The sequence below is a fragment of the Paramormyrops kingsleyae genome, chromosome 23 (assembly GCF_048594095.1).
Source record: "Paramormyrops kingsleyae isolate MSU_618 chromosome 23, PKINGS_0.4, whole genome shotgun sequence".
NCBI lineage: Eukaryota > Metazoa > Chordata > Actinopteri > Osteoglossiformes > Mormyridae > Paramormyrops > Paramormyrops kingsleyae.
Window position 1 is genome coordinate 23,862,009 of NC_132819.1, and position 26,105 is coordinate 23,888,113.

At 46.9% G+C, this 26,105-nt stretch overlaps 1 protein-coding gene across 3 annotated transcripts; it reads right to left on the bottom strand.

Moving 5' to 3' along the window:
* Window positions 1-495: 495 nt before the first annotated feature.
* top2b (DNA topoisomerase II beta) lies at window positions 496-25,948 on the bottom strand. Of its 3 annotated transcripts, none has more exons than XM_072705651.1 (36): window positions 25,396-25,948; window positions 22,332-22,541; window positions 21,801-21,891; window positions 20,301-20,364; window positions 19,493-19,638; window positions 19,175-19,272; window positions 18,541-18,753; window positions 18,022-18,195; window positions 17,382-17,483; window positions 17,152-17,289; window positions 16,845-16,983; window positions 15,443-15,600; window positions 15,232-15,357; window positions 15,010-15,120; window positions 14,687-14,792; window positions 14,489-14,598; window positions 13,863-13,955; window positions 13,439-13,553; window positions 13,153-13,274; window positions 11,430-11,578; window positions 9,620-9,851; window positions 9,286-9,420; window positions 8,963-9,163; window positions 8,677-8,872; window positions 7,247-7,338; window positions 5,738-5,890; window positions 5,471-5,554; window positions 5,062-5,259; window positions 3,403-3,565; window positions 3,099-3,263; window positions 2,333-2,531; window positions 2,165-2,250; window positions 1,964-2,059; window positions 1,439-1,558; window positions 1,172-1,263; window positions 496-973 (listed from the first exon to the last, which is right to left on the bottom strand). In XM_072705651.1, the coding sequence occupies exons 1-36, from the start codon at window positions 25,435-25,437 to the stop codon at window positions 815-817; spliced, it is 4,878 nt and encodes a 1,625-aa protein (XP_072561752.1). In that variant the 5' UTR covers window positions 25,438-25,948; the 3' UTR covers window positions 496-814. The 3 variants fall into 3 exon arrangements, with proteins under 3 accessions (XP_072561752.1, XP_072561751.1, XP_072561753.1); XM_072705650.1 differs by having other exon boundaries at window positions 1,439-1,561; window positions 25,396-25,946; XM_072705652.1 differs by lacking the exon at window positions 25,396-25,948 and having other exon boundaries at window positions 1,439-1,561; window positions 21,801-21,994; window positions 22,332-25,348.
* Between the last annotated feature and the right edge of the window lie 157 nt (window positions 25,949-26,105).

The following is a 26,105-nucleotide window of genomic DNA, read 5'->3' on the forward strand; positions in this document are numbered from 1 at the left end:
CCCAATGATTCAATCGCCCAAAATGAATTCAAGTTTTACTTCTTTGGCCAAATTGGGCAGAGATGTGTGCTGGCAATCGGAAGGTTGCTGGTTCGAATCCTGTGAATGCCCCTACTCTGTTGGGCCCTTGAGTGACGCCCTTAACCTGCACTTGCTTCATCCTGGGTATGATGTTAATCTACATCCAGCCCTGCAAGCAGGTCCTCCAACGTCCAGGGTAAATCTGTGGGTTGGTGGCAGGATCGGCACTCTAGCCACCAGAAAAAAACGTCACACTATTCCATTCCATTTGAAGTAGTGTGGTGCTGAGGTGTCACCTGCCACCTGGCTGCACGTGGGCTCTGATCACTCAGGCGGCTCGTGTGGTTGGTGTGGCAACACGCTGTATCAGCGTCTGGTCCTCACCTCTAAATTTGGTTGCGTAAAATCCCTTTACGGTCATCTTGTACAAACCAGTCATTTCACATCTATTGATGAAGACACAAATGGCCGAAGTAATTTACAGTCTGTTTACTTCCAACTTCATTTCAAAAAGGAACATAGTCTCTTACTTTTAACAATTAAAATATGTGCTTAGGCACCGCGATCTAGACCTCTAAAAGCTGCTTAGAACAAATACATAACATTTCAATGATAAAAAACAAAACTGTTTATGTATAATAAAAACTGTGAAACACCTACACAGTAGAAAGCATTTAACATCACCAAAAAAAAAAAAAAATCATAAAAAGGAAAAAAAAGTACAAAAGTTGCAGGACTAAGGACGGGAGTTTTTTCACGAGCATGTGTGTGTTACGGGGATCCCATCGAGCACCTAGTCAAACATGTCGTACTGGTCGTTGTCGTCCTCGTCCGATTCTGCAAAGTACTTCACCTCCTTCTTGGCCCGACCCGGCCTGTCTCTCGAAGGCGTGTCTGACTGCTCGAAGCTGTGTGTGTCCAGCTCGTCATCTGACGTGGCCTTTTTCGACTTCTGGAGCACAAACCAAGACAAAGAAACGTGAAAGAGTCAGGTTCAAAATTGGGGCAGCTATACTGAGTCACTCCTCAAAAGAAGAATAAACATCCATCCATCCATCTTCTCAAACCCTGGTCACAGGTATGAGTTAACAGTGCTAACCGCTCCATCACACCAATGCTTGGAGTCTCATACAAGACTGGCGTGACTCACTCGATTAGCTGCCGGCTTCTTGGCCTTCTTCATTGGACTGTACTCATCTTCCTCAGAACCAGAATTCTTCCTCTTTCGCCCCCTGCCTCTACCTGCATGAACAAAAGACCCAGTTAAACGTGTTTACCAAACAAAAAGAAATCACAAGAACATCAGCCAGATGTGCTCTTTAAAGCCCAGTCCTCCGTCTGAAAGCATTTTTGTTTTGTTAGCGCTACTTTAAGCAACGACCGAGGCGGGAAACAGGCGAAAAATGGAGGCTCGCACCCTTCGTCGGCGTGGGCTTTTTGGTGCCGCCGTCCGAGTCGGAGTCCCAGATGGAGGAGTCCGGCTTCTTGGGTTTGGGAGCTTTTTTAGGCTTGGGAGCTGCTTCTGACGGCTTCTTAGCTGCTGCGAGAACCAACAACCACCAAGCACCGTCAATGTCTGCACTACGTTAACAGCTAGTTCTGCACCTGAGCCCATTTACAGTGCCTGGTGACTTATGTCCATTATTTTTTTATAAGACGGCACATTATGTATAGGCTGTTTTAATGAGCTCAGACTGACAGTGACCGCTGCTAATGGAGTGTAAAAAGCCTTGAATTAAGCATTGAACTCTATGCAAAACTGATAAAATCTGATACATGGTCTTGGGTAAGAGATGGAGCCACATTATGGGAATGATGCAGGGTTTGGCCGCAATGCATCTACACCTCCACAGAAAGGAGACGCGCTTCAAGCCTAGGATTTCATCATGGCAGCGTGAATGGCAGTGCTACAGAGCCCCCTAGTGGAAGGCAAGGGCCATACCTTTCTTCACTGGTGCAGGTTTGTCAAAGACGGTGCTACTGGAGTAGGAGAAGGCTGGGCCATTGTCATCTTCATCGCTGTCAAACTTTGGCTCGTCTTGGAAAAAAAAAGGGGGGGGGGGGGGGGGAGTAGTTATGAACAAAACCTCACTCCACAGAAGGTGGTGTACGAACGTTGAGAGAACGTTTTAAAAACACCCACCACTCTCATTACTCTTTTCAGAGTATGCCGATTTCGATGTAAATATGCTCTGTGGCACTGGGTTCTTCTTTGCTGGAGGAATGGACCTGCGGGAAAGCAGCCACACATCTGTCACATGGACGTGCCGATGCGAACAGGCGCGATGAGAGATGGTGTAAATCTGCGTACGATGTAAGGGACGGCTTGGACGATGGTTTGGGCGGGAAGATGTCGTCATCGTCATCATCATTATCATTGTCCATGGAGGCGGGGAGGTCGTCTTTGTAAGATCTCATCGGGGAGGAAGCTGGCTCCTCGTCCTCTGGCTCTTCGTCGCCCTCCTCATCCTCCTCCTCGGAGAAGTCGAAGGTGTACTTGGGTTTGCCAGCTGATGACGAGAGGGAGGAGGACCACACTTGACATGATGTTCTGCACCCATCTGGAAGCCTTACCTCTTATATCTCACTACTAGTTGTCTGTGTGTATTTACACAGACGTGCTCTCTTCCAGGCGAAGCGTGTGGGTTTAGCATTCCTGATGCAACGCTTTAGCAGCGTTCCTCCAGCCGCCCGCCCCATCTCGCACTTGTCTCTGGTCTATCACTTCAGGCTCAGCCCAGCGGTTACCTCCGCCGCTCCTGACAGCCGTACGCTTGTTTTATATTACCTGCCTCACTGCTTTAGACAAAAGCCAAACAAATATATAAAATAGCTCAGTGTTCAAACACACTTCACACGCGGGGCTGCCGGATCCACTCCATCGGTGAGAGATCAAAGGCCCAGCCGACAAGAAATTTTATGCTCAGCAGTTGACGGAGGCCTTGACTGTAGAGCAGAGCACGCAGGGCCCGGACGGGTCACGTCATTCCCTGGCCGCCCCGCCCATCCTCGCCCCGCCCCGCCCCGCCCATCCCCGCCCCGCCCCTCCTCGCCCATCCCCGCCCCGCCTCGCCTACCTGACGCCCTCTGGCTCTTGGTGTCGCGGGGGATGACCACTGGCTCGCTGTCCCTGTCCTCCAGGTCGCTGTCCGACTTGGAGTCGTCGTCTGACCAGGGGTTCCGCTTCTTTGCCTTCTTGGTGGACCCTTTGGGTCCTGGCGTCTTCCTCGCTCTGGGAGCCGCTGGAAGGACAAAGTAAACGACATTTATATCTCAATGACACACTGGAAGCGGAAGAGATCTCTGTGGTATGCGAGTAAGAAAATGCCAGAGAAGCATCCCTACAGCAAACCGTCAGAGAGCTGAACGTTCCCGACTCACCCGGCTCCTTTTTCTCCTTCTTCACGCGCGGCGTTTTCACTTTGGCTGCGCTTGGGTTGGTTGCTGGGGGGAAGCTAATGGAGTTCTCGCCCACGCCGCCCTCAGAGGTCACCGTGCCCAGCTCGTCATCAAACTCCATCTTCCCTGCAAGGTCTAACTCGCCCTAAACAGTGACACACACACACACACAAGACACGATTGTCTGCTGACCCGTTTCCAAACCAAATAAATGCCCAGACCCTCTTCAGGACAGTTGACTTTAGTACTCCCTCTACTGGACATCCTAGATGTTGGTAGTAATGTGTCATTTTCATTACTATAATTCCACTACTTTTGGCGGTAACGAGTAAGTACTGAAATTTAAATGGGCTCGTTACTCGTTACTTTTGTCTTGTATGAAAATATTAATGGACAAATGTAGCCTATTCCTCCAATTTCCTGTTTATGATTGAACGTCAACACAATGAATTGCTGATATTAGGTACAGTGATAGATATAATTTGACATTTCACTGTCGGAGCAGCAACACATGGATGGATATGATGCTTTAAAATCCATCAGCAAACCATCTCTGTGAGATGATTTACTCACTGGAACAACATCGCAGAGACATTACTGACGAATACTGATCTGATCCCCCCCAGTGTCTGTGATATATGTCAACAGCAACACAATGTCAATGACATCACTCTGCAACATTTACCCTGCTGTTATTTTTCCTGATTAGGCTATATAACCCACAATAGGCTTATACTATATATATTTATATATGATCGGGTACATTTATCGTTTACCCTGCATGTAGACATACTGTTTAAAACCATATACCAAACAATTTGATTAAAAATTATATGTTTATTATTTAAAATATTGACAACGTGACAAAACCAGGAATAACAAGACTAACAGTTATGCTGAACCGATTAAAGCTAGATTACTGGGAAAAATGTGCTTGCTGAAACATATGCAATAATTAAAATACCGTCTATGGGCCTAAGTGGAGTGCAATCATTTAACGATGGTCCAATCTTAAACAAATATCCCAGTGATGTATGTGTGCTGTCTGAGTAGTCATGTATTAATAAGAGATTTGAAGTAACACGAAAGTTACTTTCCCCAGTAACTAATAACTTTTATATGCAGAATTGACAAAGTAATTGAATTATTTCTAAATGAAATAATTAGTAACACATTTTCAGTAACTTGCACATATATACAGTACCAGTCAAAAATTTGGACACACCTAGCCATTTCTATTCTCTACATTTTAGATGAATTACAAAGACAGCAAAACTAAAACAACACATGGAATTATGCACTGACCTAAAAAGTTAAAAAAAAAATTAATTTGGGGAGGGGGGGCAGCTCTGTGGGTTGGGACTCAGAAGGTTGCTGGTTCAAATCCCAGCAGAATGATCCCACCACTGGGCTCATTGAGCAAGACCCTTAACCCTCGTTGCTCCAGGGACTGACTGCCCCCGCTCTCTCCTCTCCACCACTTTCCATGAGTTCCCCACTTATGCTGAGGTGTCAGGTGGCCAGGTCATGTGACGTGACACTACCACTCTCCTTCGTAGGTGGCTTGGCTTCCCAAACTTCTGGCTGGTACTGTATGTGAAACACGTCCCTCATGGATTCTGACGCATTCTCACAGCCTACCTTCTTCTTCTTGGTCATCTTCTTGGAGGCGTCTGCCTTCATGGCCTGGGTGATCTCTGGCACGATGCGGCGGGCGAACGGCGAGGGCAGCGTCTCCTCCAGGTGCATCTTCTTCACCTTGGGCTTGCCAATCTTTCCCTTCACCAGCCTGCTGGCCTTGCCCGCGCTGATGTCTTCTCTCTCCTGTGCCTCTACCCGCTGATACCAGAGGGCAGAAAAGAAGTTAAAACCCATAAAACACTGATGGAAAACAGAAGTAAACCCACAAACTAAGCTGGAGAAATGGGTTTAGCCTAGTGGAGAAAACCAGCTATGGTTTTTAATCCAAAGTAGGTAGGAACTGTTATTCAAGGTTTGTTTCTTTGTTGGAACTGGGAAGTAACAACTTCCAGTGTCTCAAGACACTTACATCTAGCTCCTCAATAAAGACAGCCAGATCCTCCTTCCAGAGATCTTCAGAACACTTCCTCTGAAGCTCATTCAGCTCAGCTTTCTGCAACAGAAGGATGATGTAACTCACAGCATAACATAAGTCAAGCTTGCATGAGGTCACTTTCCCACTCTTCACGTCAGCAAAAACAGCAGCTAAAAGTTTAGTTTTAACTGTGGAAGACCCTGAATCACGGAAGCCACACCGCTGCGAGAGGACCAAAATACCCTCCCCGTGATTCACTACCTTTGTGTCCCTCTGTTTCAGCAGCTCCTCCACCTTCTCCTTGGTCAGGCACCACAAGGGCATCCCCAGGATGTAGTTAAAGTTTGGGCCCGACGATGAGCCAGAGTCGACGGAGCTGTCACTGTCATTGCCCTTGTCGTCGTCTTCGAGAGACTGAGGAAACCCAGGCAAAAATAAATCAATCCACCCAATCGGAACGGAGGCTGCAAGGACCCTTCAAGGACCCTGGCTGCCTGATTTTCCAAAACCAATTTCCCCCTGGAACCAATAAAGCATGAATATCTATCCATCTCAAAGGTGGAGCCATTTTGCTTGAAAATAAAGGGGTTTGACATGCATATTTGATGCATATTTGATGCTTGTGGGAGTTTTACTTATGCAAAAGTGTAAGCAGAAGGAAAAATGATTGGTTCAGAGTGATAACCAATCCGATTGTAGAGGAGGTGGGCCAAGATATCTGATTGGTTGGTCCTGCCTCCTCTAGTTGCTTGGACCCTTATTTGATGCCCTGCTCTTGTACTTTTGGTGCAGGTAAATACATTTGTCCCTATTACAAGCTAAATAGATTAACTTCATGGATAATCTGTCTCTTTGGCGCACAGAGGACAGGACCTTTGTTCCAGTGCTTCTTTAACCCTCTGGAGTCGACGGCATCGTCGGCGACGCCGAGTATCTTTCTCATGTATTTCAGTTCATAACTCGCTGAAATCTTATTATACAAACATAGAAAAAACGCTAAATCCGTAATCTGTCTTCTTTTCAAAACGTCCATTGTCAGAAGTATTAAAGTTTTTTAAATTAGGTTAAATTGGTAAAAAAGTAAACCATGTCACCTTACTTTGTTTTACCTGCATCGGGGGCGTGTAGTACCGCTCTCACCCGAAGATCGCTATTCACATTCTAAATAGCCGCATTAGCGCGTATTCAAATCGCATTCGCATGGTAATTTGATTAACAGCGCAACGGTGAAACGCGATCCAGATACGTCCCCTTCAGCGCCATAAAAGGGGGTTGGGGACGTGGCCAGGTGACAATGGCTCATTCATATACATGAAAGTTGCTACATATTCGATGAAAGGAGCCAGAAATAGTGGTGTGAGTTCAGTTTTTCTTATTTATTTATCCAAATGAATGTTGCAGCTACACCATTTAGTCATCTTCATGTAGCCAAGACTTTGGTGATCAGATATCTGGGATCAAAACAAACTGCCACCATTGCTTGCTATGTACTTTTATAATGTTTCTGCATGTGTTCCAAACTGCATTTTGCAATGTCTATACTTTGAATGTCAAATTTCAAACTTCACATAAATCTGACATATTTACAAAGTACACTAAGATTAAGATGAGTTTTATGCCAAAACAAATACATAAGAAATAATTTGCCATAAATTAAGTTTATGATATTGAATGAAATGTGTGACCATGCACCAGTCAGTGAAAGTGTCTTCCCGACCCTTAGACTCCAGAGGGTTACAGTAAATAATAAGGATTGTGCTGGTATCGCACCTTCTCCTGGGCTTTGTTCCATGCGGCCACGGGGTCAGACTCATAGCCTCGCTGCACCAACATCCTGATGAGGTCCCTCTTCGACTTGTTCTCTACGAGGAACACGGGAGACGGCTTAAAGGTGGCAGAACGTGGGCACTGATGTGAAGCACACTCAGCACCAGCTGGGCCCCTGCCTGCCCGGTACTCCGGGGGCTTAACCCTGCATTAGGTCAGCAAATGTCAAATCTGAATCTGGACAGTAACTGTCCTCATATTAGTATCAGCTACGCAGATGTAGTTATGAGTAAACGCCTTCTGAATGCATACAGTGGGCCACCCATCTTATAGAGAGAAATTCATAACCATTACTCTCTTAATCTTGAAGTCTTAGAACAGGATTCCCCAGTTCCAGTCCTGCAGGGCCAGTCTGCGACGCATTTTTGCAGATTTCCATGCTCAGACACGCCTACTAATCCTAGCAATTGGTTGGTGAGCTGAATAAGGTGTGTTTCTGCAGGGAAATCCACAAACCATGTTGCAGACTAGCCCTCCAGGACTAGAACTGGAGAACCTTGTCTTAGCGCGTCTAATCCTATATATTTCCTCCTTAAATGGTGAGTGGGCCAGCACCAGGCTAATTGATGCTTAACCTTTCAGGCTATGAACCAACACAACCAGACATCCTGAAAATAGTGTTGGGAATTGTTGGTTCGAGTCCCAGGAGAGACCCTGCGTTCAGTATCCCTGAGCAAAGTACTTCAAATGAACAGCTCCTGTAAAATCAGCTACTTAAATGGGTATAAATTATGCTCCTTTGGATCAAAGCACCAGCTGAAACTGATCACTGACTGGAAGTAATACATTCACCCCTGTGCAACATTTATTCAAAAGGGCAAAGAAAGGGGCTCATTTAAAGCTGTCCTACACACTCATTCATCTGTTAAGTGCTTTGCTTAACGTTTCCCTTTGCCATGATCTGCAACAATGTGCGCTGCACACCACAGGAACCGCAGCCCTTAGCGCTGGTATTGTTGGACTGGAAACTGGCTTATTGTTAAATCTTTCTGGGAAATTAACAGCCCTGCTGGAATGCTATTCGCGGCACGTGATCCCTTCAGAATCTTACAAATGAGCAGAACTCTGCAGATATGCTAAGCACTTGGAAGCCTTTGCGTGGGCTCCTCTTGGGACCCGCCGTGGCTGCCAAGAGCTTGCTGTGAGCTGGCCACTGCACACATTCTGCCACCAAATACTTTCAAAATCTGATGATGTTGGCTGGAAGGCTAAAAAGGAACTTTTTAGCTTTATTTTTCCTTGTCATTTTCTAGAATAAAAACCATGCATTTAATAACTGAGAACGAGGTCGTAACTGCTAATGCCACAAATTTAAAATGGAACTGCTCTGTTGTTGCGCTAAAACATGTATAAAGCACTGTGAAACATCTTACCAATAGAGAGCTTTCCTTCGATTTTCTCTAACACAAAACGTGCCTGGTTTGACAATTTGGCAGACTCCGCCCCCAACATGCCGACCAGCCAATCCTTCCTCAGCTTGTAATAGTGCAACCGAAGCTCAAAGAACTCCTTCAAGATCTCCTGGACGGACTCGTACCTCTTCAGACACCCCATGTGGTCAAACAAAACCTGTGAGGAGAAGGCAGCCTCTGATTAGCGAGAGTGTCAAACAATGCAGCTGCGAGTCGGTGTGGGTCGGTCTAGCTGGGCATCACTTGCCATGGAATTGCAGGTGAGGGTGGACTGCAGCTTGAAGACTTTGTGAAGGCCTGCAGCTTCGGCCTGCGCCAGCTTCTCCTCGCTCATCCGCACCAGAAACTTGACGGTGGTGTCCGTGTGGTACTCCTTGTAGTCGTTAATGAGGGCTGGGGTCTTCTCGGTACCCTGGAGCATGGGCTCCAGCACAGACTCCTTATACGCCTGTGGAACGCAAGAGCGAGCATTTATCCAAAGCTGGAATAAGCGGCGGTCTATCGGGCGAAAATGCGACAACGCTCATCTAGGAGTCGAGATGAATCGTGCCGTTTCATCGGAGAACACACCTGTGTCCAGGTCCGGATCGGCAGCTCGGTGATCTCAATGGAGTTCTTGTCCAGGACAGCCACCTCACCGCTGACCAAGTACTGGTTCTGGCCCAGTTCATGAATGACTCCTTTGAAGTTCTTGTAGCTAGGAAGCTGGGGACAGACACATGAGTAAAGTTACTCTGGGATTCCGGCCTGCCTGAACCACAAATCTTGCAATTATAGTTTCCAGCCCCAGTTTGTTCCCGTCTGTTTCAATTATTACATATATTAGAAACACAATATCAGAGGCCTCCTCTGTCTTCAGAAGCTGCTCGCTGCACAATGCTCCTCACAGCATTCCTTTTCTTACCATGGGTAGGGGATCCTGGTGATTCAGCATGCGGTTGATGTTGTTGACGATCTCGCGCGGATCGTAGTTTGGAATCTTGCAGGCCCAGCCTGTCCCGATGCCTTCTGCGCCGTTTATCAACACCATGGGGATGATGGGTATGTACCACTCTGGCTCCACCTTCTGGTTGTCGTCGTAAAGGAACTTCAGCAGACTGGAGTCGACGGCTGGAAAGAGCAGCTTGGCCAGCGGACTGTGAAAAGGAAAGAATAAACACATCTGTCACACAATAGTTCCTTTTATAAATACAGAAGCACAAAAACAGGCCCTTAATGACTCCAAAACGGGACTTAGTATTTACAAATTAATCAAAGTTTGACTAAAAGACTAATTAAGATATATTTAACACATTAAACTACTCCAGTATAAACTGTCTCTGCTCCACATCTATTAAATAACAGATTCACATGTAGTTCCTGAGCGGCAAGTGTTTAATAGACACTCCTAACTTAACGACCTACCTGTTTAACGACCGCCCGGACTTACGACCAGCTCTCTGACCAGTCGGTGTTATACACTGTACGAGAAGCCCGGACTTACGACCAGCTCTCTGACCAGTCGGTGTTATACACTGTACGAGAAGCCCGGACTTACGACCAGCTCTCTGACCAGTCGGTGTTATACACTGTACGAGAAGCCCGGACTTACGACCAGCTCTCTGACCAGTCGGTGTTATACACTGTACGAGAAGCCCGGACTTACGACCAGCTCTCTGACCAGTCGGTGTTATACACTGTACGAGAAGCCCGGACTTACGACCAGCTCTCTGACCAGTCGGTGTTATACACTGTACGAGAAGCCCGGACTTACGACCAGCTCTCTGACCAGTCGGTGTTATACACTGTACGAGAAGCCCGGACTTACGACCAGCTCTCTGACCAGTCGGTGTTATACACTGTACGAGAAGCCCGGACTTACGACCAGCTCTCTGACCAGTCGGTGTTATACACTGTACGAGAAGCCCGGACTTACGACCAGCTCTCTGACCAGTCGGTGTTATACACTGTACGAGAAGCCCGGACTTACGACCAGCTCTCTGACCAGTCGGTGTTATACACTGTACGAGAAGCCCGGACTTACGACCAGCTCTCTGACCAGTCGGTGTTATACACTGTACGAGAAGCCCGGACTTACGACCAGCTCTCTGACCAGTCGGTGTTATACACTGTACGAGAACCCTGGACTTACGACCAGCTCTCTGACCAGCCGGTGTTATACACTGTAAGAGAACCCTGGACTTACGACCAGCTCTCTGACCAGTCGGTGTTATACACTGTACAAGAAGCCCGGACTTACGACCAGCTCTCTGACCAGTCTATACATGTTAGCGTTTATTTGTAATTCGGCTGATGATTAACATTAGCACTTATCAACCAGCTTGCTGTAACTTTGCTATGCTAGATAAGAAATCTTCCAATATTTCACTTTCACTCACAGATTTTCACCTGTCACATACGGAAACACAACTGTATAAACATTTGTAAATATACTAAAAATGTTATAAGTGGTGCATATTAAAACAATATCTAAAGATGGCCGACACAAACCCACTACTAGTAGAGTTTGCTTGAAATATCGGTAAGGGGGGGCTCCTCGCTTACCGAACAATTCACTTAACGACCTAGTCTTCGGAACGGAACTCGGTCATTAAGTGAGCAGTGTTTAATAAATGATACATTCAGAATTGAACGTGGCACAGTGACTCATCGGAGGATGATGACGAATGGGGTTTAGCTGGTGGGGAGTTGCGGCGCGGGGGCCTGGGACCCACCTGAGCATGGTGAAGATGTAACGAGGGCTGGCAGCGTCTTTACCGCCGTTAATCCGGGTGCCAAACTGACCCAGGGGCTGCAGGATGTTCAGGTTGTTGCTGCCCACAAAGTTCTGGGCCAAGTTCACGATGGTCATCATCAGCGCTTGCTGGCGAGTACAAACGAGGCCGAGGTGGAAAGAAAAAGAAAATGAACAGATACATTCATCCAGGGCTGCCTTCCAGCTCTCAGTCAGTGGGCAGTTTATTAAAATGGTGCCCAGTCCTCCAGCGGGACCAGCAGCCAGAAACGTGACAAATCCCAACCAAGTCCACACATCGATTTGGCTGTTCATAAATGAATTCGCAAATTACCTAATTAATCACACCAATTGATTTTTTACACATTTAGAGCAAAGCATGTAATACATTAAACATAACCATCCATCTTCTAACAGCTTATTCATTACAAGGTCACAGTGAGCCTTTGCAGTCTATCCCAGACAGCACAGGATACAAGACAGGGGACACCCTGGACAGGACGCCAGCCCGTCTCAGCGTTTACACAGGATTACAATTTACCCATGACCTTTGTGTTATTAGCACAATGCTCTACATGTTCAGCTACAGGAGCCCCTAACTCATCACACATCCAACACAACACAACACAACACAACAGATCACACACCCTGGGCAATTCAGAGATGCCAGTTAGCCAACATGCATGTCTATGCACCTTCGAAGGAAACCCAAACAATATAGGGAGGACATGCAAACTCCACAAAGAGTGGGATTCGAACCACTAACCCTAGTGGTCTGGGGCAAAGCTGCTCCCCATCATTCCTCCCGTATATTACTATATTATAGAAAAAGCAGGTATAGAAACTGGATGGATGGACGGACATTTACCGTATATAATAGGCCAGGCAGCAAAGCACCATAATATAAAGGACAATATGGTCTCTGCTAATGTCCTCTCTTGATTTATGTTACATTTCACCAGGGCTGGGAAACCTGACAATTTCATATCCTGATCTATCTTGAAGACGTCCACAATCTACTTTTCATGTGAATCATAGAGATTGTGATCTTTTATGTCCCCCTCCTGTTTCCAACCTTCACATAAAACTCCGACGGCCAGTAATAACGTAGATCCGTGCTACGTTCACATATCAAGAGGATGACTTCCTAGATGGCTGAGCTGATTGGCCAAGTTATATCACATGTCTATATCGCAGGGTCTCTTTCATGCGTGACGTATTTGAAAAACAATTCAATGTGATCTATTGGCATGGCGAATGGGGAGCTGGTACCAAAAAAAGACTCGATTCAGTAGTGTGGCAGTGTTTCAGCTATGCAGAGTCAGATATTTCACAAAGCAAAGTTATCTGTAAACCTTACTGGGCCAGAGTCGGCACTTCTGGAGGTAATACGACACATCGATTCAACCACCTTAAAATGAAGCAACAGATATTTAAAATAAAGTTTAACTCAGGATTTAATGACCATTTTGAAAACAGTCTAATGAAATACTGTGTCGTAAAAATTATGCTAATGAATAAGTCTTTAGACTTGTTCAAGGCTGGATATTCTTCACAGTACAAACTGAGAAGAAAGATTCAGATCGTGGATTGTTATAAAGACCGCAATATGATTTTTTGGGAAGATAGACCATCATCTCAGAGACGGCAAGCAGAGGGAGAGGAGTGAGGGACAGAATCGGATGGGAGGGCGGCCACCTCACCTCCCCGTGGTGATAGGCGGACATCTCAGCCACCGAGCCGGCTAGCTGGGCCACCTTCACCTCCCGCTTGTCGTTCCTCTTCATGCAGGTGAACAGCACCTTCCTCTGGCCGGGCTTTAGGCCTGGGAACCCCAACGGGGGGGGAGGGGGGAGGAGGGAGGGCGTCAGAGAAACGCCGCCCCACGCGGGAGACACGACGCGGATGGAATGGAGGCGCCGAGGATGCCTGGGAATCGCATGTCGCCACAGCCCCCACACTCGTGCTGAGGAAGAAGAGCACGCCTACCGTCGACGAGGGACGGGATGGACCTTTCGTTGTCAGAGTTGGAGAACAGGATGAGCTCCTTGTTGATGAAGTCGTTGTAGGACAGGTGCTTTGTCGCCGTGCCGTATAAAAATTGCTGGGCAATAAAACAAGCATTTCAGTATCGGCCCAATCAAACCCTGGCTACAATAAAGGCGGTAATAGGAGCACCAGAAACTTAATTAAACTTCAAGTATATAAATTCATGAGTTGGATTACGCCAGGGAGTATTAATACTGGGCCAAGAAAAAAACCAACAGAGCAAAAAGTCATTAAGGGTCTCAGCGAGTAGTGAGTGAGTGAGTCGGCCAGCAGAGGGACATTTCTGAGCTGAGTACTGGCGCCCTCTATGGGCTCCACAGTGCCCTGCATCTGCTGTGGCCTCCCCTGTGCCAGCCTCCCTCACCTCCGGCAGGCCATGCATCCTTCGCTGCCTCCTGTCCTCCATGAAGTTGGTGAGCCACTCCTTTCGGTCGTCGATCTTCTTCTTGCTGAAGGCCTGGGCAGAGGGCGAGGAAGGCAGGGATGTTACTCGGGGCCCAGGGCAGGCCTCAGGGATGTTACTCGGGGCCCAGGGCAGGCCTCAGGGATGTTACTCGGGGCCCAGGGCAGGCCTCAGGGATGTTACTCGGGGCCCAGGGCAGGCCTCAGGGATGTTACTCGGGGCCCAGGGCAGGCCTCAGGGATGAAATGGGCCTGACCCCAGTGGGATAAGAGACCACTGGCTCCCATTTACCCCTGACAGGGCTAACAGAAGGCAAACTTAAGTGGTGATACGACACTGCATTTAGCAATTATTTTACACATAAATAATAACCTAACGACAAAAGAAAACCATTACAAAACTGCTCCAAAGATATAGATTTGCTTTGTATATTTTAAGTGTCAAAAATGGTGCACCTCTTACACGCAAAAACTTGATTTTCAAATATATTTCTCTGAAAAAAAATGGGAGCCGTATCTAAACCACAGTGCGTTAGTATTTGAGGCGTTTTAAATGGATAACGCAAAGGAGACGTCGTCTCTACGCACCAACGTGATGGCCGCGTCGTCCTCGGTACCCCCGTATCGGAACACGATCCGGTGCCGCTCCATGTCCGCAAAATACTCCTTGGCCTCCTTGCTTGTGCTCGTACCCAAACCTGCAGGAGGAAGACCGTCAGCTATGGCATGTGCTGGGCTCCAAGCCCAGCCTGGCCCGGCCAGTAAAGACCCCGCACGTGTACACACCTTTGTAGTACTTTATGTGCCAGGTTTTGTAGTTCTCTGTCTGCTTCTTCCACTCGTCAAACTCTGGAATGCTATAAAAAGACAGCTCTTGCTTATTCTTGTGTGCCTGGAAGCAAAGAAAAGATTAAATGTAACAACATGCCACATAAATGATGGATGTAATCACAGACGACCACGTCTGTATGCAGTTAGCTTCTTGCCACTGTGAAAGTTGGTCCGTATTCCCACACGTATGGGTCGAGACCCGAGTAAAGGCCTGTGGAGCGGTCCTCGGTATGGTGACGAGTGACACACATTCTGAGTCGCCCTTCCACACGCCATACCTTTACTATGGGCGTGATGAACTCCTCCAGGAAGGAGTGCTTCAATAGGGACGGCCAGTTGTGGTGGAAAAAATTAATCAGGAGACCCTTGATATGGGAGCCGTCCTGGTCCTGAAAGACAAAATGAAGGACGAGTCATTTGGTGCAAGCTAAGGAGGGACCGATGAGTACTCACACATACACATAAGACACAGGAGGAACACAGGAGGAACACAGCCATACCTGATCTGTCATAATCATGATCTTCCCGTAGCGCAGGGAGCGCAAAGACTCTGCGTCGTCATAGCTTTTCTTATACTGAAGACCCACGATCTTGATGATGTTGTTGATTTCGGCGTTCTCCATGATCTGCGCACGGAATGACGGCGTTCAGCCAATCCTGTTTCACACTCACATTATACCACACACACCCCTCCACACCTCCAGAGCTCACCTGCTTGTGGGTCGCTTCACGCACGTTCAGGATTTTCCCCCTGAGCGGAAAGACGCCGTAGCGATCTCGGCCTATGACCCCAAGCCCCGAGACAGCGAGCGACTTGGCGGAGTCTCCTTCCGTCAGGATGAGCGTGCATTCCGAAGAGTGCTTCCCACCTGGGGTGCAATCAGTGCATGTTACCTTACATCACGTTTATTTACTTAGCAGATTCTTTTGTCCAAAGTGACATACAAGTACAGATCGGAGATCTGGGGCAGCCAGTGTCCCTCAAAGGGTCTCGTGTTACAACAATGTAATGACTGCGACAAAATGAGGCACATAGAGGAAAAACGCAGGTTTCAGACTTTCCACTAATTATTAAAAAACTCATCATCTCGCAATGAGACTTGCCTTTGGATACAGCAGTGCAGCATGTTCTCAATTCAGCACAGCAATGAAATTACAGCCTCAACGGGTGGTGGAGGTACAGAGCTGAGAGAATTTATTTCGCCTGGCCTCTAATGCAGTGAATTTTATTATATGCCAGTTGCACCAGCAACCTTGGATCAAACTAAGATGCAAAAATGGTTTAAAGCCAAAGAGTTCTGAACCTAAGCTGAGATCCAGTCACCATGCAGAGCAGAGGTAATTATAAAAAGGATTTTAAACAGTGTCTGCTAAATTAGGATAGCAAGAGAGCAGAAGCTAATGGCCACGCTCTTTTCATCCCTTCTCCATTTTCTGCCGCATCTTAACACAGCGATGCATCACGTCCCTAAAACACAGGCAGGAGACGAGCATGGCCATAAACCACGGTGATACAGTGCGACTCCCCCCCACCGAGGTCTAGCTGGCCATTACCGCAGCCCATCAGAGTTAGCGGGGCGGCTAATTTTCATATAAATCTTGTTAGCCGTAACGGACTGATTCATTTCCCGGGACGCCGCGCTATCTGCACGGGCAATCCGCGCAGGGGAACGGAGAGGGCTTCCCGGGGTAAATCCGCCAGGCTGGCCGGAAACCGATATGACCTGAATGAAACCTCAAACATTTCGGCCCAGACCGCTGATGGGACTCAGCACAGGACGGCTTAATCAGATCCGCAGCTCCACTGGAAAGTGAATCGAGCCATTTAAACACACCGGCATGCTACCGGTTTTAGGCCCATAAGCATAATGTGAAGTCTAGGTGGCAACTAAGCTAAAACAGAACCTATTCCAATGTGTGCCTCAAAGAAGTTTGTTTAAACAACGCGCTTGGTTATATCGTACCGCTTCCTTCACCTTGTCCTATCATAATGTACGTACAATTAATGAGGGAACATCTCTGTGAATGAACAAGGACTGGATCAACACTTCAGTTGACATCAGCACCAGCTGGGGTCAAAGCCCACCGCAGTCTTAGTAACCCCAAGGCTCACCGGCATCGTTGGCGTCATCTAGCTTGGGGATCCCTTTGATCTTGCTGTGTTTCACTGATGAACACTTCTTGTTGAGCTGCGTCTGGGCCTTGAACTTCACCCAGTTCAATATGCTCTCCACAATGCCGCAGTTAGTCGCCTGGAGCAGCAGGACATGAAATCATTTTTTGACGTCACCTTACTTTCTTCATATTAGATGGTATGAGACAAGACGTTACTGCAGCACCCAAGGTCAGGAACACCGTGGCCCCAAAGTGAATAAACGTGACATTTCTGACGCTGCGACCGGGTCGGTTTAGGGACATACCGCACGTATGAACTTTTCTGAGAGGGGACACTTCGACCCAAAGCTTTTGGTCTGCAGAGTCATGTTCTCCTTGGTCTGGGAGTCAAACGTCGGGTTCTCAATCAAGGCATTCACAAACACCCAGATGTGGTTCTTCACCTGGCAGAAACATGAAGAGAAGGTATGAAACTGCAATTTGTACGTCGGCCTTGACCTGGAAAATGTTCCCTGTGAAGGGGAATCCTACAAACCTGGAAGGGTTTCACCGAGACCCCAGCCTTGTTCTTCTTCTTGACCACTTCGATGAGTTTGGCCACTATTTGGTCCACAACGTAGTCAATGTGCCTGCCACCCTGCCCAGATACAGCAGCGATGAACATCTCAAACTGACGCAAAGACGCCCAGTCGCATCTTGCTGGGCGGCCACACGGTCAACTTAACACCTCGTCTTTGTTTTTTTCCCCCTACATTATTGTTTTCACATGAATAAACACCAAAACAAAAAAATAAATAAAATAGCAGAAACAGCTACAGTACTATCAAAAGCAGACAAACAAAACAGTGAGAGAAAGCTGAGCTAATGAGGAGAAAAGAGCGAGGGGCTGGGAATTAGGGGCTGCGAAACGCACACATTAACGAGATACCCAAACCCTGGAACAGCACCGGCGTCTCGAAGGGCAACAAACATAACGGACTCAAAGAGCCCATCATAAATCCAGTCCAGCTTTAGCTAATTACCCCAATCTGTCAACGAGGTCCTACAGAAAGGTCTCCAGGCAGGATTACACAAACAAGCGACTGGGGCTGGCCAGCGGGTGGCGGTATCACACATGTTCGCCTGCTGTTGGTTCTCCCCTGCAGAAGTTCCCCCTCGGCCTCGGACGTGCGCACCTTGGTGGTGGCGATGCTGTTGACGAAGCTGATCTGCTGGAAGCCCTTCTCACTCAGGGTCAGGCACACCTCCCAGCGGTCGTTCACCACCTCGTTCACCACCTTCAGCTGCACGCCCGTCTCATCCAGCTTGTCCTTCACGTACAGGTCCACGTAGCTGCGGAAGCCGTTCACCTGGGAATGGCGTTTCACACAAAGTGCGTCAAAACCCAAACGAGCAACGTGACCTGAAATCTGATCCTTTTCCAGTGTTTTCTCGACCTACTGTATTAACGTGCAGAGAAGCACTGATTTTAACCACAGAACTTTGATTCTCATTCAGTCTAGTTAGACCGCTTGTGTGTGTGGCTCTGCATGTTAGGACTGCGTGCCCAGGATCAGATGGTTGCTGGTTCAAATCCCATAGCCGGCAGAGTGATTTCACCTTTGGGCCCTTGATCAAGACCCTTAATCTCAACTGCTGAGACTCTGCTCTCTCAATTGTGTCACTTTGAGTAAAAGTATCTGCTGGAGATTTACCGGCAGTTTCTTTCCATTGAGTAGGACTTTAACCCCTCGGCAGGAGCCGGCGACATCGTAAGCCCTGCGTGTCAATAGAGCCACTATGTCCTTGTCCAGCTTCTCCATCTTGAACTTGGCCAGGTCTGGCTGGAATGTGACGCACGTGAAGTCCTCCCCGTCAAAATATTTAATTCTGGGATCGGCTGTTTTGGTCATGTTGTTCGTCCAGGTCTTGGAGAGTAACAAAGCAAATTCAACAACAGAAAGTAACACAGCTGCATAATCGATGTCTAAACAGCTCACGTGGCGTCTATAGGCAGCTGTTAAAGCCACAAAGAATCAGCTGAGCAATACAGAACAAAAGACAGAGGTGGATCAGCCCAGTTCTAGTGAACCCTACAAATAGGGCCTGTGACCCACATTAGTGAGGATGCTACTCTACCAGACCAAGTGATGAAACAACCAGTGAGAGCATCAGTCATAGCCCCTTACCTTCTGCCTATGAAGAGACAACCAGCCTAAAACATTTAAATAGTTTTATGACGACATTTATGATGACATCGAGCAAGGACACCTGTTTTGCTTGTTTTTGAGGAGTCGACCAGCATGTCCCCTCTGGACAGAGACAGGACTGCAAGCCAGGACCTCCTACCTGTTTAAAGCTGTGCTTGTACTCTTTGCAGGCCGTTTCCACAGTGAACTTCGTGCTGAAAATGTTGCAGAGTTTAGCGCCGTAGCCATTCCTTCCACCTGCACGGGGACGAGCGTCCGGTTAGTTCACAGAAGCACAACATGCAGGAGGGCGACCAGAGAGAGAAATGAGGCCCCCAACAGCAGTGGGGGGTGGGATCAAGAGCTGCCAATCACTGGCTCAAATTCAAGGGGAACCAATAGGGGAAATCAGTTCTTTGAACCCCCTAAGAGACTCAAACTCTAAGGCTGTTCGTGAAGACAGCCGGGGCGTGCCCACCTGTGACCTTCTTCTCCTCGTCATCATAGTTGCTGGAAGTCAAGAGGTGGCCAAAGATGAGAGCCGGGACGTACATCTTTTCCTCTTTATGTTCCACCACAGGGATCCCCTTCCCGTTGTTCCATATGGAAATTGTGTTTGACTCCCTGGAAGAGAGAAATGAAAAGACAAGGAGTTAGAAGAGTCCCACTGGATCCACTGGAGGTCCCGAATTAAGCATCCTGTCACTGGATAAAATCAGTGCTTGGCTAAGCCGATGCTCAGCTTCCTTTCCCTTACAGGAGCAGACAAACAAACTGCCTCTCAGATCAAATGAAGGAGCCTACAATGCGATTATCCATCCATCTTCCACCTGCTTATCCAGTTCAGTATTGGGGGGGTTGCAATCATGAAGAACTGGCTAAAAGCTCACTGCACTGTAAGTGACAGTTGTGCTGTGAGCACACTGGCATGTAATATGAGATACTGGCCAGCTCATTACAGCTACAGGGGATATGCTGGTGTGCAAAGGTTCTTCTTTGGTTACCTGCCCCACTGGTACCATCTTCAGACTATTTCCTGTTCTTGAGTGTTCTTCACACCAATTAGCAAATGCTAATTTTTAAACAAATCAACCCCGAAGATGCAGTTCCATCACGTAATTAACAACGTAAAAATGAGTCATGTCAACTGAAGCCGCAGTAACTGGTCCTGGTAGGTAAAACAATACATAATTTCATGCATGATGTGAAACCTCCCACTAACTGATAATGATCATGAAGATGGATCTTGCACTGGGATAAGATGCACGTGCCACGCTCACACTTACGGGTCAATGGTGATCTTTATACTAGTCATGTTCTTGTCCCTCTGTTTGTTGTCAGCCGCATTCACTAACGAGGGGGAAAAAAAAACATATCGTTATTAAAAACATGGCAAGCATTCTGCACTTTTTATTACAAACATCACAATTATCAATCCATCCATCTTCTAACTGCTTTTTGCAGTCTGGGTTATGGGACAAGCCTGGAGGCTGATCCAGGAACATCACAATTACATCCAAAATTAATCTAGGAACAAAATTAATTTGTGATCTCTGGAAAAAAAAAAGACAAGCACTTTAATATTTTTCCATTAAGAATATGATGGACACACCAGCTAAATTTCCCTGATTAAGTTAAAATTTTATGTTGGATCCAGCTATCTATCACAGAATAGACCTGCCAAGGACGGAACAGCAGCTCGCAACGTTGCCAGTAACACCAAAGACATCCGAGCGTGGGATTTCTGCTACCCAGCTTCTGTGATCGCACTAAATCGACAACCCCGTTTCCAAAAAAGCTGCTACGCTGTGTAAAACGTAAATAACAACAGAATGCGATGATTTACAAATCATATAAACGAATATTTAACTGAAAATACAACATATCAAATGTTGAAACTGAGACATTTTATTGTTTTATGACAAATGTACGCTCAATTTGAATTAGATGCCAGCAACATGCTTTTTTGGAAACAAGGTTGTATTACGCACAGGGGAAATAATGGCCAGAGCATATTACATTATTTAGTGTTTATAAAACATTTATCACAAAGACCATCGGATTCTGGGGGAAAATGGAGCGTTTCAGAGGTGCTCTTTCGTACAGAGTGCATTCACACTTTGCCTGCAGTTCTGAATTTCATTGTTTTTTCCTGTGGGGAAAAAAAAACTCAGTGTCCTTAATCACAAAGCTGAAAGGCAAAGGGAGCCAGATAACTGGGTTCTGCAGCCGCGTTCAGGTCGCTCAGCAGAACACGCGGAGACGGCTGGCTGTACGACACAGCTCCCACAACGCAATCTCTGTACTCTGTAATCACTCCAAGCCATTCCCAATCATCACTGACACGCTAGTCGCGAATGTCACTTTCTATCATGGAAGTCTCCAAGGTGACAATTACAGGTATACACCCCAACGACAGTATGTGGAAGGAAAGATGGCAGGATGATTGAAAGGCTAACAGAAACCTGCTATATCATCTTTCTCCTTCAACGTTTGCACAGTAACGTTTAGTCTAGGGAGCAACGTCGATCGCTAGAGAATTTAAAAATATTGCTCAAACACTTGGCTTCCAGTCGGCCGTGTTGAACTAATCGTCCAGGTGAAGACCTGGAATGAATCAGGGTGCAACCCCCCCCTAGTGTTCATCAAACATCACAGGCCACACAGGAGGGAAATACTCAAAAGATTACGTATGTGGAGCGACCCTGCCCCGATACACAATATGGCGAAACTCAAACATATACAGCGCTATTAATGTCTAGAATGAATGAACGAATGAGGCTTACCGAGTATTTCATCAAAGATTTTGTATAATCCAGGGACATATGTGATTTCACGTAAATTCATGCCACCATCTTCATCAAAAACCCACATTTGCTAAAAAAGAAAAGAAAGGGCATTTGCTCACAAAAATGCTTAACAAGAAACTACTCACACTTGAATCCTGACACTGCCTCTCCAATATACTTGAAGATGAAAACTGAAACAGGGAACATATTTTTTAAATGAAAATTGCAGTTACGATTATGGGATGACAGCCGTGCAATTTTATTTTCACATCACCACTTCTAAAAAGCAATAAATTATTAAATCTTAACCAAGCCATGATGCAGTTTTCTGAAGCTGTCAGATCAGCAGAAAATATTAGAATCCTAGGACTATACAGCGACACCGTGGAGAGAGTTCTGAATTATGATTAGGAGTCTGAGCCCAGACCCCAGATGGCTCGGAAGTGACTGCAGAAGCCTTCAGCTACGTTTAACCCCAAAACCACATCTGGATAGGGACTGATGCCAATGAAAAACGTCGCAACACACCTGGGTGACAGGCTCCACGGACCCAATGTATGTGTCTGGGCGGAGCAGGATGTGCTCGAGCTGGGTCTTCTTCTGGTAGACCCTCTCCACGGACATCTTCTTAGCAGCGTCCTTCTTGGAAGGCTCCTTCTTGGGATCTTCACTTTTGGCACCGTCGCCCCGACCGTTCGCCTCTTCCCGCTTGGCGGCATTGTTCTTATCAAACAGGGTCTGTTTTCAGACATGTGAGCAGCTCGTTAAACACATGGATTCCCCTCCGCTCCCCTCTCTTTGTGACTGTGGCACAGACTTTACGATGCCTGCACACTCCTACTGGGAGACAGGGATACCCATCAGGGGAATCCCATTCCAGCAGCGCCTCTCACTCTCGGGGGGGAAAAAAGAAAAGATTATACCCAGAATTAGCCTCAAATACACACAGGCCCAAAATACAGAACATCCGGCAAATTTTCTATTTTGGCAAAACATAACAGGACTGATTTGCATAAATGAGCTGGCAGAAGGTATATACAACACAGATCTTCTGTCATCTAACGCAACTAAAAATTAAACCTGAAGAAAAGTGAGACAGCATAAATATGAACCATGTTTAAACAGTGTCAGTGACGACAGTACCGTCAAGAAGTGTAACTCACACTAACATACTATACATCTCCCAATGAAAGACTCATGTCTCTGTCCTAAACTGGGTACCAAAGATTCACACTAGGTTAATATCAAGTTGCTAACGACTCACCAATAGATCAGCGAGTGAGTGGAAATGGCAGATTTTCGCCCTGATCATTGCTGACTGACAATCAGCTACAACATCATTTGGAAGAGGAGATATCGTAGATAAACAAATGGATATGCTGAATTTATACAGACTCCTGAGTTTTGGGCATCATAATACGCATCTCATTAATATCTCAGGCACACTACTAATCCACTTACCAAGTCGTGGGCGTAAGTAAATGTCCGTAAAGTGACGAAAAGCCGTTGTCTGGACAAATGTTTCACCTGTCATCTAAAGCCCTGGTGATTACTGAGCATGCACCATATAATCGCAGTGTAATCGCAACGTGACTGCCACAGCCACAGTCCCAACTCAGTTTCCATCCACAGTCGTGTCCCCTGCCCTTCACCTTCCCCCCCAGTAAGGTGAGGTAAAACACTTACAGGGAAAGTTAGGCATGGAGGAACAACCCCAGAAAGATTTGGAATGACCAATTTAATTCAATACATAGCGAAGCTCATTAATGAAGTGTCAGAAAAACGTTTGCTCACTATTATTAAACTAAGGAAATCAGGATCCAAGGAAAATGCAACTGGTGCATCCCTGCTAAGGAATTATGGCAATCTACCACACCATGGAATCTCACTTCCCAGAGACCCCCAATTCTTTGTTGCAAAACTGGACTTGAACAACACAAAAAACCTCTTGGTCCTGGGATCAAACACAAGAGGGATTAAAATTTGTGATAGTTTCACAGTTATGTTGCCTGGGATGAAATTCTCATAATAAAGCTGAATTCCGTTTGTGTTTTCATGTTTTTTGGAGCACAAGAAAGAAATCAAAAGAAAACATTTACAAGGGACAATTCAAGACACTTCTATAAATACTTAGGAATATATTTTACAGTCATGTAAAGCAACTGAAGGAACAAGCAACAAATAAGGCCGACAGCTACTGTAAACCAATAGTATTAAGAAATATTTCAGGGATACGTGTTGCAATAAAACACTTGTTTTATACTCTTTAAAATGTAGTTTAGTCTGTGTAGATTTCCCGGCTCTTGTACTTGTATTTCTTTGTAAGTGTCTTAACTGAAGTGATACATAAATTATTAGTCAAACAGCAGTCAATGGAGAAGACAACTGCGGAGGAACTGATCAGAGAAAATTAAGTAAAATTTAATTTATGTAGGACAGACGTTAAGTATGGGTGCTTCATCACCCTCAGTTCCGACACCGCGGGGTTCCCCACAAAGCAGGATTTCTTAAGCTTCTAGCTTAAGTTAACCCAGCTAACTGAAAAATCTTACTTCATAGAACAGCCCCTGGTAATCGAACTTATCTATATATGTACTGCGAAAATATGCCCCCATGATATCACTGCCAAGTAATTGAGAAAGGATTAAATGAATTTTTTTTTTACTCATTTCGGCAGCTTTGCGCCTATCGTATATAGGTTTGGCTAAGAAAAGGCGTCTTCTGCTCCAGATAATGTTTATTTCCCACCACTGACGCAAGCGGCCGAAACCTCATCATTAATATAAATCTCCCGTTATTTCGGCCGCTGTCCTTTGTCTCAACGCCTTCGAGCCGCAAAAGTTATTATCCTGCGCGTTGCTCCATGTGTTCGGCGGTACGGCAGCGCACCACGGATCCCAAGGACCCCCCGGGAACATAGGCTGGGCACGGTATTTTTAAGTTGTTAATCTTTGTCATTTTTTGTCTTGTGTGGGAGCCGCCCCTCTCGCTCCCCAGCCCCACAGTGAACGTAGAGGGGGTGGTGGGGTACGATAACCGGCGCTTGGGGAGGAGGACCGGTCCCCGCAGCCCGGCTTCCATCCCATTGTTGTCTTTATCGCGTCTACGTCGCAGCCGCCGCCACAAAGCGCCGGTCCGGGATGGTGCTGCATCTCCGGGTCAGGACCGATTGTCCAGTGCACATGTGCATATATGAAATGTACGGTGAACATCAGAAAGCCTGCGATCAACACAAAGAACTTTTGTTTTGGAGAAGCGGTCCATTCATTGGTTTCAGTTTAGGCGTTCACCCTAAAAACAAATCCACCCACCGCCGGGGGTTATTTTCGGCCACTAAACTCTGCGAGTACCACGCATGTAAACAGCGCTCCCGGAGGAGTGGCACCGGAGCGATGCGGCTCCGGTGGAGGCACCGTGCGGCTGGCCATCTTACACCAGCCTTTACCTCGCAATGCCGGACACTAGCCTGCCTCAGACCGCTACCGGTCGGCTGAAAGTCACACCGGCGACTCGCAGAGGGGCTCTTAACGGTGCCCGAGAGTCAAGAACGCCGGCACATACAGCACTATGCGGCACGGACACCGTAACTTACCACCCAAGTCAAGCCGCCGCTTCCCGCTGCGCCGTTGGACATCTTCCTTTTGTGTTTTCAAAGATAAAAATGCTTCTAATAAAATTATTCCACTCTGTTGCCTACCGACGGCTCATAAAAACCAAACGTTTTAAAAAACCGGCCCCATTTAGGACGTATTTCTCCTGTCGTGGGTTACGCTGCCGCGTTTCGCCTTAAAACGTCCGAGCAGGCGGCTGCAGGTAGCCGCGGCGAGGTGAGCGTCTCACGGTTTTTGTTAAAATCGACCGTCGTGGCGGCTTGAGGCCTGGATTTCCTTAGCAGACACGCTAATTGCTTGGACATAAGTGCTGCACAAAGCGTTTTAATTTTTATTCCAGGTATTTCACCGCGTCAAGCGAAGTTTAAAAAGCATACATTTATATTAACGTTTTTAAAAAACACAAATATTTTGGACGCCGCAGTTTTCATTCAGGAACAATAACAGCGGCGTTATGCCTCCGTCCGGCTATCCACTATCGGCACGGCGACGATGCCCTCCGTCCGGAATGGACCAATCCAGAGCACCCATCGCTGAGCGCCGGCAGATCAACCAATCAGAAGGCGGGGGGCCTCCTTTCTGAGTCCCTCAATCTGCTCCTACACGAGCAAACGTCAGCGCGTCTTTCCACCGCGCGATTAAATTCGTTTTGCGCACGGTTGGTAATAATGGTCCTCATACAAGAACACGA

Excerpts from the sequence above, each read along its gene's own strand:
- top2b (XM_072705650.1), bottom strand. The coding sequence starts at position 25,437 with ATGTCCAACGGCGCAGCGGGAAGCGGCGGCTTGACTTGGGTG. Across the intron at positions 21,892-22,331 it reads CCGTGGAGCCTGTCACCCAG|CAAATGTGGGTTTTTGATGA; the intron begins GTGTGTTGCGAC and ends TTTCTTTTTTAG. Across the intron at positions 16,984-17,151 it reads CAGAAAAGTTCATACGTGCG|GCGACTAACTGCGGCATTGT; the intron begins GTATGTCCCTAA and ends CTGCTGCTCCAG.